The sequence below is a fragment of the Stegodyphus dumicola genome, chromosome 1 (genome assembly GCF_044657685.1).
Source record: "Stegodyphus dumicola isolate Sdum_Otavi_A_Nest chromosome 1, ASM4465768v1".
Classification (NCBI taxonomy): domain Eukaryota; kingdom Metazoa; phylum Arthropoda; class Arachnida; order Araneae; family Eresidae; genus Stegodyphus; species Stegodyphus dumicola.
In genome coordinates, this window is record NC_140768.1 from 184,960,304 (window position 1) to 184,978,974 (window position 18,671).

At 28.5% G+C, this 18,671-nt stretch overlaps 1 protein-coding gene across 6 annotated transcripts in view; it reads right to left on the minus strand.

Annotated features, from left to right (window-relative positions):
• Positions 1 to 3,129: 3,129 nt before the first annotated feature.
• Positions 3,130 to 18,671, minus strand: part of LOC118182260 (uncharacterized) — a 148,844-nt gene continuing 133,302 nt past the window's right edge. For all 6 annotated transcript variants that reach the window (XM_035351621.2, XM_035351582.2, XM_035351591.2 and 3 more), the window contains exons 14-17: positions 14,464 to 14,646; positions 8,913 to 8,992; positions 7,456 to 7,560; positions 3,130 to 6,292 (exon numbers count right to left, since the gene is read on the minus strand). In XM_035351621.2, the coding sequence (XP_035207512.1) occupies positions 6,108 to 6,292; positions 7,456 to 7,560; positions 8,913 to 8,992; positions 14,464 to 14,646 (553 nt within the window). In that variant the 3' untranslated portion in view covers positions 3,130 to 6,107. The remainder of the gene's footprint in view (positions 6,293 to 7,455; positions 7,561 to 8,912; positions 8,993 to 14,463; positions 14,647 to 18,671) is intronic.

Here is an 18,671-nt window from a genome sequence, read left to right on the forward strand (position 1 = left end):
CATTATCTCCTCCGGAGTTGAGTTTTGAGAGAAGTACCATCAACTTTGAAAAATTTGTGGGAACCCATTTTGACCATTCTCATCTTTATGTGACTAATCAGCCGAGATATTAATGAAAAACTTTGAAAATGCTAATTTTTGCCCACATTTTTCCACCTGGCAACAGTCTCGCACACTGGAGATAAAAATCTGCTGTATTTCGAAAAGTGTTGCCACTACTCTCTTTCAAATCTTAGTTTGTTAATAAAAAATTTGTAAGTTTTACAAACTATGAAATAAAAGTAACATTGCCAACTATTAAATATATAATTATATGAGGTAATATTCTTATGTTGAAGAAAGTATGCAATTGCATGTGACATCACTGTATGTTGAAAATTGTTCGTTAATAATCAGCAATCTAAGTAAATAGCTGCTTTTGGCAACTTTTTTGTTTCAGGTTAGTATAACTGACAAGATATTTGTTGCCACGTTAATTCTTTTATTGATATTGAGAAAATGTTATATTGTTTTTAATTTAGTTAACCTGAAGTGTCAAAAAGTTTTTGTTTCCTGTTTTGTCAATAGAAAAGAATTATTTACGAATTGGTCGTTGCTTGGTAGGAATGAAGTGATTTCATTCATACTAAAATGTTTTATACATTTGCTTTTCAGCGCTATATAGAACTTATAAATTTTGCTTTGTCTGCAGCCCACTCATTTAAACTATATTAAATTGTGTAAATTATTTCAAATTACTATCAGAAGCTGCAATATGTTTAGATATTAAATTGTGCATTTCTAAAAATTTTGTTCACATTTATAACACAATAAGGGAAATTTTATCTTTTCTCCTCTAACTTAAACAAAAATAGTAGTGGGGAAAATAAACATTTAGAAGATCTATTCCTACTCAAGATCCAATAATTAAAACAGCCAGATTATGAATGAGCTAATATCAGCTTAAAAGCAGATCTGTGCTCCTCAATGGAAAGCTTTTAGAGAGCACTCTTCAGAAGACTTTCTCCAACTCGTAACATTCGTACCATGTTAAAATGCTGTTCTTCATCAGCTTAGGGGTAGCCTCACTCAATGTTGCATCAGTATTCCATGACTTTCGGCATTTATAATATATGCATACTGAAAGTATTTTAATTTTTATAGTGTAAACTATTACATTTTTTCAATATAGTGCTCCAGGGCTTGTGACACTTAGCTGATATATCCAGTTAGCCAATACCACATTTAGGTGGAAACATACAAGAGTAATTCAAATATTTCTTCTGTTTATCTGACCGAATACCATATGTAGGCTACACAATGAGAATAATTTTTCTATGCATTGTTAAAAAAAAATTAAACTGGGAAAGAACGAAAACTACTGCTCTGTATATTTTTAGTGAAACTCTTCAATTTCAAGAGCAATCGAACGAAAGTTTCATCTTTTTAGGATGAAGAAAAAATTTCATAGCAGTGGGAAAAATTAAATGATTTTATATGGGCACTGCTACACTCATTTAGATTTACAGCTACTTACTATACTTTATTTTTTTTAGCAATTTTATTTTAAAATAAACGATTCTATTTTGTAATCACAATACTTGTAATAAACTGAAAAGTTTCTAATTAGTAGACAAATGCTTCTTAGCTAAATTTAATAACTTGACTTTATTCTTACCGTTACAAATTTATCAAACTTTAATATTTATCTTAAAATCAAGGTTGAATTTTAAAAACATTTTTGGGTTTGTCTGTTGCAAATGTTCAATGTTGATAATTTATTTTTATTCTTATGTTAAATATAAATATGAAGCTTTAGCATATATTGATTATAAAATAAGTTTTAATAACTATTTGTATTGAAAAAGTGTACATCATAAAGTGCAGATTTACACAAAACAATAATAATTAAAAAAAGATTACAGAACAGTATTTTAGGAAGCAATTAAGAATTATGCTAATTATTTTGATAATTTACAAAATTGTGCAATATCAGATTTCTCTAAAGGTTTAAAACATAATCTATGCAGCACAATACAAGTCTTATAATAAGCAGAGTTTCGACATAATAGTAGGTGTGGCTTCCATTTGATGTTATAGCCAATTTTTGGAAAATACAAAGTGCTTTAAAAAGCATTAAGTTACCTTTTTAATGGAAATAAGAAAATTCTCTCCCCCCCCTTTGTATTAGCACATTACAACAATTTTGTTTTCTTCAGCGTTAAATTTCTTGATTAAGACGTGGTGAATTAAAAACTTATAGAAATGTATATCCGATTTTAAGATGCAAGCTTTAGGAAGTTACAAAGATCAACTTTCCTATTCCCTTGTATGCACAATATACAGTATGGGGTGCTAGAAGTGAGATTTCTTTTTTTATGGACATTGGTAGAAAACTCAGCATGAGCAGTGCAGTTCCTTTAGGATAACTCATGAAGAACCCTATTTGCGAAGCATTTATTAGTTAGATTTGTAGAATGACTTTTTACTTTTATGTTTTATACTGCATATCATTCGTCCCCAAAAACTGTCAGATTAAAGCTCAAACAAATCTCTCTCTCAAAGCAATAAAAACACATAGCTTCCAATGATAGCATATTTCATTGCTTTGCTCTCCACTTCTCTCATTAGTTAGACTGGTCTTGCTGTTATTTCTTCTTAATGCAACATTGTCAAAAATGTAAAGTTCATTCAAACATGGGCATGCTTAATTAGTTTATTAGTAATGTATCAAAAGTATCTGCCAATGAAAATAAAATAAATTTTAAATTGAAAATGATTGAAATATCTAATTCTTCTCTTAATAATCATTACACACATACATATGTGTGGGCCTATTTTGGAAGGTTTATTTATTTTTTTGATAACTGCAGTAGGAAGTAAGCATTTATCCAATATGGCAGCTCACCAAAAAGGAAGGTTTTCGAAGAGTTTAGGTTCTGAAATAACTATGTCATCAGCGTTACGCAAGCTTTGTGCCTGATCTAGAAATGACACAGTCCAGAAATATTATTATTTTAAAAAGTGAGGAATTAAGATGCTGTTAAATTATAAAACTGATACATATTGTATTTGTGTGAAATTTTTTTTGCAGTAAGGCAAATGTATTTTTGTTGAGAATATAGTAATACTTTAATTAAAATTCACATATCACATAGAAACAAATTATTTTATTGCTAAATGCTTGCAAAAACAAATTATTTTATTGCTAGATGCTTGAAAATACAAAATAGGGATTTCTAATGCATATATGCTAATTGTAAATTTGCATACAGTCATGAAAATGTTAAAAACTATGCATAGGTTTCTTTTACTCATGCTATATGATTCATACACAAATATATTTCAGCTTTATTCTACTTTTTAGCAAATAAAGAAACTAAAATTTAATAAACTAGTTTTAACATATACACGACTTTATCATTAAAAAATTATGCAGTTTTTTAAAGACTTAAATATTTTAATCCTTGAGTTTATAAGGCTATGAGCACATGTGAGGAACTTTAAAAGTCATGACAAACACACAATTAGTGTCATGAAATAAAAATACATTGCTCATTATTTAATTTTACTTTCTGAGGTTAAAAACATGTGTTTCTACAAAAACAACTTATCTAGATGTATAAGTAGTACATCAGTATATAAACTATAAATATCAATATGAGAACTGATTTTTTTTTAATGTATCACTGAAGGTAATTACTTAGAGAATGAGACTCATTTTTTGATGAATTCTCTTTTACTTGCTGTGTTAATTTAGATACTATTACAATCGAGTCACATCAAATACTAAGCAATAAATGAATTACAACTTTTTTTAAAAAAAAATACAAGTATTCATCTTACTATTAAAAGGAAATTAAATAGTTTCAAAAAGGGATATTTTTGAGAAATACCTAGTTTTTAGAAATGGCTGCTAAAAAATATCCCTTCAAACTAAATTTTCTAGCACCGTAATAATTGCATGAGTTTACCTATATTAAGTGCATTGAATGAAAGCATAACGTAAAATTACAGAAACAAAGGAAAAATTAGATAAATGAACTATTATGTCAAGATCTCTTTAACATCGTTTTAAATCTAATTAAAAAAATAGGAAAGGTTCATATTTTAACGATTGTCCAAAGGGCTCTTTTAATGTTTAATACAGTAGAGAATATTGATAAGGCCTTGGTGGAATATTTTATAGGATATTAGATGAACAAGCATTTAGACTAACATAGGAACCTTATACATCTTCTGTTTATTTAAAAAGTGAAAAAATATGCTTTCTATAAAAATATTTAATGTTTTTAATTATATATATCATGAACTAAATGCATTTTTTTTAAATCAATCAGATTAAAAAGTAAAACATTTTTAAGAATTACATCCACTGCTTTTAAGCAGTTTAGTTTGTTAATTAATGACATATTAATTAAATATGAAAGAATAATATCTTATAATTTTTCGAATGGCAACAAACTCGAATGAAAAGTGATACAACACAAACCTGTGTTCAGTCTAATAGCCCATTCGGACATATAGGATTGAACAGAGATCTGAATATTATATTACGGTCTTAGTAAAACCAATAAATACTAATTCAGAAGTCAAACAACAAAAATCAGCGTTAATTTACAAAAATTTTGTAAATTAACGCTGATTTTTGTTGTTTGACTTCTGAATTAGTATTTATTCAGCGTGTTATTGTGTCTTAAAACCAATAAATGTTTATAATGTAACATGCAATCTCAAATATATGATGATGCTACATATAAGACAAGCAGCATTATATAAAGTGTTTTTACATCTAAGGAGAAAAAGAGGAGGGGCTTTAACATTGGACAAACACAATGAGCTCTGTATGTTGGCACTGTTTTACAAGAAATGTAACTGAATGAATTTGTCGTATTTTGACTAAAAGTCTATACATAAAAACAAATTATCTACTTTTCATGCCAAAAAAAATTAAAGAATAATTGATAAATTTTCTTAATATTTTTTAAATGTAAGACAGGAAAAATTTTCAGAAAGGCATTTTTGGTGGAGAGGGAATATCTTATATTTAGGCTGTTAAAACTGACACTTAGATACGTCTTAAATATTGTTTTACAATTTAAACAAAATTTATAGTTTTTGTAAAGGAATATCACTTATAAATAGTTATACTATAAATTGACTGTTACTCTTATTAAAAGCAAATGGTAAATTTAATATAGTTATTATTTTTTATGTTATACATTGTATTGATGTATGCTATTTTTTCAAAAACTGACTATTTTTTTCATCATGCTACATGTTCTTTTTAATTTTTATTGTTAGATAATTTTCTTTATTCTTTCTTTTTCCCACACCTTCTTTTCTTTTCCCCTAATGCGTAATCTAAAATAGAAGTAACGTGACCCACCAATAAAAATTTTTAAGGGGGAAAAAAATTGAAAAATGTCCCACTTGAAAAAAACGTTGCTGACCACTGGTCTTGCTCCTTGCATATAAATATAGGCTGACTGAACCATCCCAGTCAAGAAAATTGTGCTAAATATGTGTTTATTATCATTTAAAATAGCACAGTTAGTATCAAAATAGGTTGATAAAACCATATATCTTGGAAAATATTCACATAAATAGAGTACACATAAAAATATTTTTTCATTCTCTCTGCAACAATAATATGTATGATTCCAGTAACAACTATAGTTGAAAGTTAAATCTCAAAAATATAAAATAAATGCATTTAAATTTTTTCAATATTTAGCCAGTTTCCTTACTAGTTAGCTTGCAGAATAAATAATAAAAGTAATCTTGAGATGTTGAAAAGTATTAGTTATTGCAATAGAATAAAAAAAAATTATAAAAGAACAATGTAAACACATTTCATTTACAAAAATGTTCAGTATAAAATGTACAAATACAAAACACACTATAAATATTTACAGACATCAGCAAAAATGTATGAAAATATACATAATGAAATCAAAATTTTTAAGGATTTGCAGAAAAAAAGGATGACATATTGAGCGACAAATGAAATACTACTTATAAGTATACAATACTACACAATATATAATATACATATTTGCTTGACCCCAATAAATTATGGCAATAGTATAAAAATGGCAAAAAGTCTTAATGATAAAGGCCTTTCTTTATTTCTTACTCAGAATAGCCTGGGCTTTGTATTGCTCCTCTAAATAAGTTTGAGATAACATGAGAAGGCGATATCTTTGATGTAAGTTGCGAGCTCGAACATGAGAATTGATTATTTCTACAGCATGGGAAGATGGGAACCAGCCTCGGACTCCATCTCTAATCCTCTCCCCTTCAAACCAACCTAATAGCAAAAATTAATGTTTTTAGTTATTTTGTTCATAAAATAAGATTTAGCAAAATTTTTGTTTCAATAAATTGCATTTAAAAATATTATCAAATGCTGTTTTTTTAGATAAAATCCATAATGTATATCATTCATATAAGAGATCTATCTTATCATTACAACATATTTGGTGTACATTCATATACCTATGAAGAGTTATTTTGCTTGATATTCAAAAGCTTTATCATATTTCCAAAGTGATAAACACAATTCTCTGACCTAACATTTCCATTAAATCTTAATTTTATTCATGGAAAAGAATATACTTATATAATTTTAAAATACTCAACACCTAAACATGCATTTACTTCATTTTCTTTCTTTGAAGAAAACAAAACTTGAAAAAATACCAGTTATATCAATATGAATTTTAACATTTTTATTAAAATGTGCATGCTAACAAAAACAGCTAACTATATGCCTAATCATAACTATCAGATGTATAATAATGTATTACAACAGAAATTGCCTAATTATTTTAAGAATTAAAAATTTGGGAGTGTGACATTCAGTAGACCTAAAAAAAAAAAAAAGGTTACCATGCATATCTGTAATCCCATTTCAAATACTTAACATAAAATGACAATTCTACTCCCTCTCTCCATTCTCTAAAAAATATATCTTTAACTTAAAACACATTTTTGTAAAGAGCTTTAATTTATAAGTTTTACTTACATGCCATTCTATCATTAAAAATCTTTAATTTAGCATTTCTGAAAAGTTATAAGCTATATTATTACTATACCTTTTTACAGGATGTATGCAAATAATCCATTTCTAAAAAAATTATTCGGACATTCATTTTGAAGATCATAATTATTTTTAGTTAACCTTTTTTTAACTACAATTATCACAAAGGAAATCTATTTTTTTTTTTTTTTTTTCCTCAGGACTTATTTCCATCATTCAAACAGAAGGATATACCAATCTGTTATTATTATAATGTTTTAGCTGCACAAGTACTTAAACTGTTAATGTGATTTTAAGGTGTTGTTGAGTGAAGGATTAAAATTACTAAAATAAATAAATGACTAAAATCTAATCATTATAATATATGGATTTTATAAAGCAACAGCAAAATTAGACATAAATTTCATTTGTGAAACTTATTATTATCTTACCATCAGCCATTTTCCTGAAGACATTAACCACATCAGCTTCTTCTAATGATAATTCATCAGGCTGTTGAGCATTGTAAGCATGTGTGCACTGAACTTGTGGACAATCTAAAATAAAATATGTTAATATGTCAATTTATTATAATAAAAGAAGCATATTTCTCCCATTAAACAGAATTCTGCTGTATAAACTGAATGAAAAAACATATTTCACATTCATTTAAAAGGAAAATTTGGTTGAATATATTAATGAAAATCTGCTAATATATTAATTACAAACCTAATAAATCAATAATCATAAAACAAACAAAATATTAAATGACTTCAAAGACTACACATAAGCACTTAAGTTTTTAATTAATTTATAATCATATAATGAATTAAATAGCTCCCAAATCAAAACTGGATTGTAACAGAAAAATCTGTACACAGAAGAGAGACTTAGCTACATTAAAAATGTCAATTCCATAAATAAAATGGACTTGACAAAAAGAGACCAAGAAGCTGACTGAACATAGACTGGGGGGGGGGGAACTGAATGAAATTTTAGCAAGCTTGGAAGGTGGGATCAAAGTTACTAGGGCTGAAAGCCTAGCTTTACTACCATCTTGACATGAAAATAATAACTGTGATTATAATGATATTAATGTTAATAGACAATCTTAAATACCTTATGAAAGTTTTACTAATGCAGTCGTATTATTTCATTTTCCCATAAAATTAGATTTAAATAATAGAAAGTTAATTTATTAATTAACATTAAACAGATGATAAGCATGACTAACTAATTAGAAATGAGTTTAAAATGTAGAATGTAGTTAGCACCTAAGTGCAAACTCAAGGGCAAAAGTGCATTTTCATTAAAACAAAACAGTGGAAAAAAGTTTTGCCTGTCAGTAGCACTATTAATCCTGCATAGTGTATCTTTATAGCTGTTCTCTGTAAAAGCTCTTAAAATACACTTTAAATCATGTGTACAGCTTGTGATTCCCCCTTATTTATATGAAAATAAAGACTTTTGTAGCAGTTGAAAAAATTATGATAAAAAACAGTAATAAATTTTTAAAGAATTAAGATTATTTTTTTCTGTTTTGATCATCATTACTGTATTATGAACAGCCTGTTTATCAAATAAAAAAACCATGTATCATGCCACTTGGATTTTAAAACTTGATCAAAAGGTTGAATCCATAACTACAAAAACATGAAATTATAACAGTGTGTTTAAAAAAAGAATAAAAACAATTATGTTAAGCATTCTGGTGTGGCTCGACCTGACACTAGACTGTAAATTGTAATAACATATTCCATTAAACTAATAACTTTTAAAATTTTGTATAATACCAGCAATGGGAAAACTAAATATATCAAGAATAAAAAAAGCATGAAAGAATAACATCAATGCAAATACAGCATCTCATATTTCTATTGGTAAAAATATGATTATAAAAATTAAATACCCCATTCTTCATAAATCTTCTCATCAGGATTTTCAGATTTTGCAGGAGTCACTGCATCCATCCAACGAGTGCGATCACTCCTGCAGAAGATAAAACCAAGCAATTCAAATGTAAGAAATTTTTTTTTTAAAGTTCTGTATAAAGTGAATCAAAATGGTGTTTCAGGTTTTAAGGTATCTTAGCACTTTCATGGAATGTAATAAAAATGGTTAATGACAATAGAGTCGCCCAACCTGTATAGTGGTTGGTTGGCGTTGCTTACTGCCGTGCCAAAGGGCCCAGGTTCGAATCCCGGAGAAGGCATGGAGGTTTGTAAACATATAGTGTCGGTGCGGCATGGCGGCAAGCTGAAAGTCCTCTTGTGTGGATTGGTGGAAGGGGAGAGGGGTGGGAAACTCCTGGATCCCCCTGCAGTGCTCTCTTTCAAAATTGGGGGTGGAAAATAAAAGTCCAACCTCTGTTTGGAGTAGGCTCTGGCAACCATTGTTCCACGTAATATGGACAAGACAACAACAATGACAATAGAAATAGAAATATTCCTTACAAACATATAAATTCCCTAGATTCCCAGCTTTTGTAACATGGCAAAATTCTATCTCGTAATCCAGTTTAAACCATGCTGAGAAATTAATAAATTAGCTATACAGCTGCTGACAACTAATTATATCTGGCAGCCTCGATTATTGCAATAATGCAATATGACTTTTTCCTCTGCAGCTGCATTGAACATTCAATCAGCACAGTTAGGTGGGAAACAGTTTTCGACAATCATATAGTTCGAAATCTATGGCTTTTAGGTATTTTTTTAATTTTTAGATATCAAACTCTAACATTAGTTGTTGTGTTACTTACTTCTTTTTCCTGCCATTTTTATCACATACTCAAATTTAAAAAATAAATAATTATTTAACTGAAAACAGTACATGATTACCTATTTTTCTCTAAACGGTTAAATGCAGAAAAGTATTGTGCAGATAAGTGCATCAGCTGAAGGATTAACAATCAGAAATATATATTAATCTGATTCACATGGCAATGTTGGAACAATTAAGTGTCAAACTAGATTATTACTGCCCAAATGATATAGTGGTTAGTGTTGCTGACTGCCATGCGAAAGAACCCGGGTTTGAATCCCAGAGAAGGCATGGATGTTTGTAAACGTATAGTGTCAGGGCGGCACTCTAAATACGCAGTAAGCCGAAATTCCTTTTGTCAGGTTTGGTGGAAGGGGATAGGGGTGGAAGACCCTCGGACAACCCCCCTCCCATGCTCACCTTCAAAATTGGGGGCAGAACTGAGCTAAATCGAACTGTCACCTGAATGGTGCTCAAGGCTGTTGCCAGCAGCAGGCATATTCTAGCGCTCCTTGCCATGAGGAATTTTGTGGGCTTGGGCTGACTACGTCAAACAAGTGAGCATAAGCAACAAACATAAACAACTAGGTTATAGATTACATGAATTTTAACACACATTGAAAATTTGTTAACACTGTAGAAAAGTGAACAAGTCTTTCATCTTACCATACCTATATTACGCTATAATCTTTCTCTTTGAAATGAAGCAGTACACCAAGACCTTGGAAATTATGAATTATCCTGCATAATGGATAACATTCATATCCTAAAACAGTGGTTCTCAACTTGTTGCTCAAGGCATCACTTTCACCACTGCTAGACCATCACTCCCCATTTTCCAAACCTCAAAAAATATATACACATTTATTTAAATTTATATTAATAGTCCAAAAGGGCAATCTGCCCAGGACTATTAATTTCGTTATGGCATTTTGTGTCGATTCATGATAAGTGTTATTTCACTTTTCAAATTGTTGCCCCCAAATATTATCGCACTGTATTATATATTTAAAGAAATTAAATAATGAAGAATCTGCATGAATGTATGTATGTTTCTTGGATTGTGATACAACAACAGTACCTAGAGCCGTCAAAATTTGAATAACATAATTTTCCATAGAATATGGGCATGTGAAGCCCTAATTTGAATTTGAAATTTGTTTTATTATCGATTTCACATTTTGTAACACTTCAACGAAATTTTGATTGACAAACTTAACAATTTCAAAGTAAGCAATGGCAAAACTGTAAGGGGGGGGCATTTTCATCTCCAGCGCACAAGACTCTGTATCGGAAATTTTAAAGATATGCTCATTTAAAAATTATTTTGTAATATTGCTGTTGAACTAAGTTTTATGGTTTAAAAGTGCAAAGAACAAGATATTTAATATATAAAGGTAACACACAAAATGTTAAAAAAATGTCCCTTTTGATATAATTTAAAATCTGAATCTTTAAAATCTTTTTTAGTATTTTTTTAATGTGTTTTATATATTAAACAAAAAAAAAAAAGTACAGAAAATGTTGATAAATTCCAAAACCCGACTTAAAGCAGTATTTTATATTTGTAAACTGAAGTTAAATGTTTAATAGCTAAATAAAAAACCTGACTGCATTCCCCCTGAAACTTGAAATTCCCCCCAAGAAAGGAGTCCCCCGCCCCCGGGTTGAGAACCTCTGTCCTAGAGGAATGTTCTTTAAAATTTAGTGTAAACAGTTTTAAAAATTCTTTTACTATTATTTCTTAAACTTTACAGTGCTCAAATATGGTAAAATATTATAATAAACTGAGAATTTTCTTCAAATTTTCAACAAGAAATTTCTCCCCTCCACATTTATCTCAAAAACTGCATTTTAATACTTTCCTGCATATTTTCTATTTTTTAAAACTTAAGCCAATTGGACATTACTGCCAACTTAACTGATGAATTCTTATAGTTTAACCTGAGTTTATATTCTGGCAAATAGATTGGTTGTATGGAAGTTTTCTTGGTTTCTCTCCTGTTTTATGTGAATATAGATCAGATTTCCTTAGAAAATTTTCTACAAAGACATTCCTTCACTTAGGCAGGTAACTCTTATGTTCTTTTTTTCTTTTTTTTTAAACATTCAAGCCAAAAGGTTATTAATAGCAAAATGAAAATTAATTATAAAAATCAAGAGGAATGCAAAAATTTGTTACAAAATTCAGTGCTTTAATACAACAAGCAAGATGAAAAAATGTAATTTCTGACAGTCGCTTAATATAAAAAAATGTATAAAAGCACATAAATTATTATACTATTGGCGAATCATAGAAAAAAATAATTGATGCAATAAAAGGCAATTTTGAAATGAAAACTACTACACCTCTATATTTTGCATAATTTTTCACAGATAATGGGATTCTTATCAAAATAAAGTGCTAAATGCATTGGATTTAAAAACAGAAATAACATACTATTTTCTTCACAGCACACACTTTGATAATGCATTGATTGCAATTACAGCAGATTCTTATTAATTTGAACTCACAGAGACTAGCAAAATTATCATAAGTTTAAATTATCAAAAGTCTTTCAGCTTTAAAATAAGGAAGGGAGACGAGTCAAAACATGAAAACAATTAAGAAACTAAAGAACAGGAAAAAATAAATAAATAAACAGAGCTAGCAATAAGGCCAGTTTAACTAGCATGGCTGAAACTAGATGCCAACATTTTGGAGGCGATAAGCAGCAGAATTTAAGAATAATGAGGATTGTACTGATGGGCAAAAATACCAGCACCAGCCCTGGAAACAAAAATACAATCTTTATTTACACTATATTTCCAAATAGATGCATAAATTTTCACATCCTAATAAAAGAACTGATCAATTATGTCTATTCGTTCCAATTAATTTTAGGTATTTCAGTAGGTTTTTCGACTGACTACAAAATTTGATTTTTCTATTAGCACTAAACAAGCTTCTGACACATTTTGTAGATAACTTAAATTTACAAACTGTTGTCAATAGATAAATAATCTGCAAAAATTAAATTATGACATTTGATTTTTTAGATAAGTTAAAAAATTAAAGTTAGAAGTTAGAAATTAAGTAGCTTATCTACTACTCTGTAATTCACAGATAAGTGAATGAATAGACCATATTGAAAGTAGATGATGGCTGTCATAGGTTTCTCCACAAACCATGAAGCATACAAATTGTTGATAGCTGATAGTAAAGTTATGTCATAACTTTCCTTATAATCCAGCAAAAATAAAACTTGTTCCAAGAATCTCTTAACAACAGAATGTAAAGGAACTCTTGTAAACATATGCATAATAATTAGTAACAAAACTTTTATAAACATATGAAAACAGCTGCAAATTTTCTAAGAATTCTTATATAGCTAGCTTACAATTTACAACTGCTGCTAAAAGTTTATTTCAGATCGTCAAGTGTTAAGTATTGGAATCAATTCTTTGAAATGATTTAATAAAAGTGTGTTTCTAGGAAAAGTTGTTGCTATCTTCGAGTTGCCAGAAATGGCTAATGAATTAAATGATGAATTATCTGCATCCCTCTGAAATAGATTTCAGAGGAATGCAGATAATGGAGTACACAAGATTAGACAGCATTTTATTAAAGGACATAGTATGCATATATGGTTAATAACAAAAACTGAACAGAAACTAAAAATATATGCATGCATCCTTCTTTAAAAAAAGGAACTTTGGGATTTTGTTCGAATTAAATCTTTAATTCAAACAAAATCCCAATTACTTCTCAATTAAGACATTTTGGGCCTTCAAATTTTATTTGACATAATTTGAAGCCATCTGTTTTACAGACTACACAAACACCATACACTTTATGATGCCTTGCAGGAGTTAATCTATAATTCATTCTAAAAACAGTTGAAAGTTATCTTTCTAAGAAATATGTTTAAAAAAACTAAATGAGAAAAATGTATATCACATCAATAAAAAAATGCATAATAAATTTTAGAAATTTCCTAAAAGCTACTATAAATTTAATTTCTTATCAGGTAATATAATATATTACTATTAACATAGGAAGTAAATAACATTTTTTAATCATCAGATGAACAAAATATGAAAAGTATATAATACCATAATGAATGCTGTTAAAAATTCAGTTATAGAAACTGCTACACATGGTGTTTAAAACTATGTGTAGACATAGAGACTCTTTTACCAGCCTGGGCCACTTACCTTATAAAGTCCCATTAAAAGAAAATTTTATTACTTATTCCCATACTTCAATTAAGAAATTTTTTATTTTGCTCCATCAAAAGCAAAATTAGATTACTAAAGATCTTTTGAATAAGTACATGACATTTTGAATACCTTCATACAGGCAAAAAAGACATATTACTGATACATTTACAAAATACAGGTGTAATTTAGATAAATAAATGGCAATTTGGATATAATCTTATAGCAATAAATAACAACACAAATTCTTAATTTTACAACTTAATAAAAATACTTAGTTCATTAAACCTGCCACATTATATTTCATCCTATAAAAAACACATGCTGAAATTGAGATGATACTATAAATACATAACATATAGAACAAAAAAATATGCGAGCTTTTTTAAAGCTAAATTTAAAGAAAACTAAAGCTTATGATATTAAACTTTTACAGAGGTGTGACTTTCATAGATGAAAAAGAAGAAACTTTAATATATAAAAAGATGAAAACTTACTCAAGCAAACAACTGAGAAGCATTTCGACAGTCTTTCCATCTCTATTGTTCAGCATTGTCATTTGAAAGAGATTTCTATAACTAGATGGTAGACGTACAGGTAAAGGTGGTGTATTTTCGTCAACTGCTTTCACTTGCAACATATTTCGAGGACAGTAATCAACTACAAAGTAGCTGTCATCCCTGCAATCAAACTTACTATTTATTATTATTATATATGCAAAATTAATTAAGTTAAATTATAATTAAACAGGCAAAGAATGAATTTAAAAATTGAAACTTAATTATTATTAAAAATATTAATCAAAAACATAGACGTACATTAGTAAGTCAAGAAATTAGTGTTTGACTGAGTTGGAAAAGTATTATTAAGTAAATATAAAAATACATTAAATGTAATTTATAAATACAATTTTGATGAAGCTGATTTATCAATGTCAAACATTTTCAAAAGGTGGCAGAGTCTAACACCATCACTACTGTTTACCTCGCATTATCAGACATGTCCGTGTTCATCTTAAATTAGCTGAGGTATCGGAATTAATTATTTTAAGTTATTTGTAATTATTTAAAAGGAAAGATGCCACTTCTACATGCCAAATTTGTCAAAAAGTAAAACAAATGCAATTATTAAGAAAGAAATTCAATGAATAAAAAATTCCAGTAAGTATGCCCAAAAAAGAGGCTAAATAACAATTTTTAGATGGACTTGGAAATAGGAACTTGGAAGTAACTTGATTATGCAAAGATATAATTTATGTTCTTTATTTAATTATTCCTTCAGAAAAGTGAAAATATCAACTACATTTAGGTCAGTAAGCTGTGTTCCTATTTCTTTTTGCATTAAAAACACTGAATGCATCACAGATTTTAGAACCAGCTTTAAATTTACTCTTCCCACCCAAACCTTTATGGAATGGAAAGAAGTTATTCTGAATAAAGTGAAACTAGCACTAAAAAGAATTCACAGTTTTAAAGGTTTTATTTTTTGGCCAGAGCTAAAAGAGACAATTTTTTAACTTAAGGCAAAATTCACTATTACAAAAATAGACAAAGAGAGTAATAATTTCAGTAGCATCTCTGAAAAATTCTAAAACTCTTGCTGAAAAAGGACTTAAACAACCAATTCAATTATCTATCACATTTCCAAAAGCAATGAAAAAGCAACTGTTAACGAGATTCATGCTTTTCATGAAAAACTTAAATTATTGCTCAATGAGTACAATAAATTTTCTAACTCATATGCACTGCCTAAGTTCATAAGAACCCACTCAAGTTCATATATTTTGCGAATGGCACCAGGAACCACAAGAAAAGTTTTGACTACATTATTTATCTTAACCTAAATAAAATTTGAAACTTATTTTTAAAAACGCAAATGAAGAATATCAGTTCAGTTGGATCATTAATAGCAACCTTCCCATTCTTAAAAGTAGTTAAAGAGATCAATATACTTCATATAAATTGCTATGATTTCGAATATTTACACATGACTGCCATTTAAAGAAATCTACAGCAGTCTACTACTGAATTGTTTCCAGAGATGCTTATAGCAGAAAAAGTACCTTTTTTTTTTTTTTTTTTTTTTTTTTTTTTGATTCCACTAAGTTTTACGATATTATTTATTTTCAAATAAATGGAATCCCTATGCAAACAAATCGTTCTACACAGATTTGTAACCTTTGCTTATTTGCAAAAGAGTACAAATTTCTTCTTTCACTTTCCTTAGATGACCTGCAAAAATGTTCTTTTATCTATAGGTATATTGATGATTATTGTTGCTTTCAACAGTTTTAATATCATTGAATCTTGAATCTTGCAATATCTACCTGTCATGTTTTAAACTTAACAAGACAACTCAGATCAATTGACTATTGCATCTTTGCATTTTCAATCACTATGAAGTAAGACTTTTTGACAAGAAAAGAGATTTCAGCTTTCTTTCAACTAAGCTTATTAATTGGACTACTACAAGTAATTATTTTACTTTCACTACTAATCAAGTTCCAAAGACATTTATTAAAAAACAGTTATAAAAGCTGAAGTAGTCTATGAACATTGAATGTTTTGTTACATAATGAATCCCATTCTTAAACATAACAGAAGGAATGAGGCGAATGAATAAGAAAGATTCATAATATGTAAGAAGTGTAATTTTTTAATTTTCAGTAAATTTCTCAAATTTTGTCATTTTTTCACATTCTGGCACTTACTTTTACTAAATATTGGACATTTCTGAAATGTCACTTTTGTAGCCAAAATATGTGGAGAACTATTACTCTGCTCCAGATTTCATTTTCTTTGTCAGAATTTACTTACTTATTCCATTTAAAAATTAACAGTTTTTCTTTTAAAGTGTTTGAAATTTCTTTCACCAGTATTACTTGGCGAAAATAAAAACTGCCAATAGTAACCTGCTTTATATTCCTTCTGACTTCCTTTTCCACCCACAATTTGCAACAGTCATTTTTCAAGATTACAGCTTGGGGTAAGTAATAATTTTCGTGGCTTATTTTTCTACATCTCTTTGTAAACTGATGTGAATAAGATTAAACTTTGATGACAATTTAATATGATTCATTCCAGATTGTACAAATTGCCGTTTTTTGCCATTTCGATAGACTTCATGTTTAAAGTTTCTTTTTAAATTCCTTACAGCCATTTTTTTGCATACTGTAATTTTTAATTCATAGAATTTCCATTTGAATAATTATATTTGTTTTACTTTTGTTTTGGCAGAATTATGCATGCAAAGATGGTGCCTTTAATTTTCAAAGGTACAAATAATTTAAAATAATTAACTTTGAAACTTCACTTAACTTGAGATGAACAGAAACATGTCTGATAATGTCAGATAAAGTAGTAGTGGCAGTGTTACACTGACAAAACAGCTTCATCAAAATTGCATTTAAAAACTGTATTTAATATATTTCTATATTTATATTTACTTCATTATCCAACTCAGTCAAAGGCTAATTTCTTAACTTTAATAAAAATAAATTTACTAAATAAATTTCTTTTTGGTTAATATTTTTAATAATTTGATATGGTTTTGAATGTCCAATTAACAAACATTTTTTAAATTATATATATATTTATGTAAAATAGAAAATAGAAAAGACAAATTCACATATAGACCTTTAAATTCTTTATTTTAATTTACGTATATCCCCCTTCGCTTTGCATCATTTACCTGCAATCACCCCCATTGCAAAAACTCTTGCCATATTTCTATCCTAAGATTATTATAATAAGAATTGCTATTTTGCTATCCGGAATTTCTATACGGAACTCAAGCAAAGTACTTCTGAGCCATAAATGCTTCACGGCCTTCTGCACATCCTCTTTTGCTGCTTGCACTGTCCTGATAAATCACATCTCTTCACTAAGCTCTATTTTCTCCCTTGTTTAAAATGTAACTGCATAGTTTAAACTTGGGGGTGCAAATTGCCTCAATTGTGCTGTGATATATAATGAGATATGTTATATGCAATAAGAATCAACAAGTAATAAAGAGATGTTTGGGTTATCAAGTTATTTTGTTATTCTTCAAAAGAGTTCCAGTTATCTACTATGCCACAGAATCAAGCTATCTGCCATCACCATCCCTGCCACTCCAGCCATGATTGTTAGTTACATACCATATAAATTATCATATATATATATATTTCAGAATTTAAATAATATTGTAAATTAGTTCACAATAACAATTAATCTTTCATTTGTATGCAATTAAAATTTCAAAATTTAAATTAACTTTAAATTAGCTGTATACAAAATACAGAATATTTGTTAAATTCATATATATATATATATATGTGTGTGTGTGTGTGTGTGTGTGTGTGTGTGTGTGTGGTTTTTGTCTTGGGCAAGTCACTACTCATCTTAAAACAAAATAAATACAGCATTTACAAATTAAAAATAAACATTAATACATATTTAACATCTTCATCTCACTTCTTCGATTTTTTTTAAAAACTAAACTGACATGAGTTCTATCATTTACACTCATGCAGTAAACAATTAAATTGGATAGCTTGTTAGACTATGGAGTTAGATTTGTAAAAAAAACCCACATTCAGCCTTCTTGTAATGCATCAACCTCGATGACATTATAATCTTGACATCAAATAAAACTTTACTAAACATCTTACATCATCCATCATCTTTTCTGAGAAAGGATCCACCATCATCATTTAATTGAAACC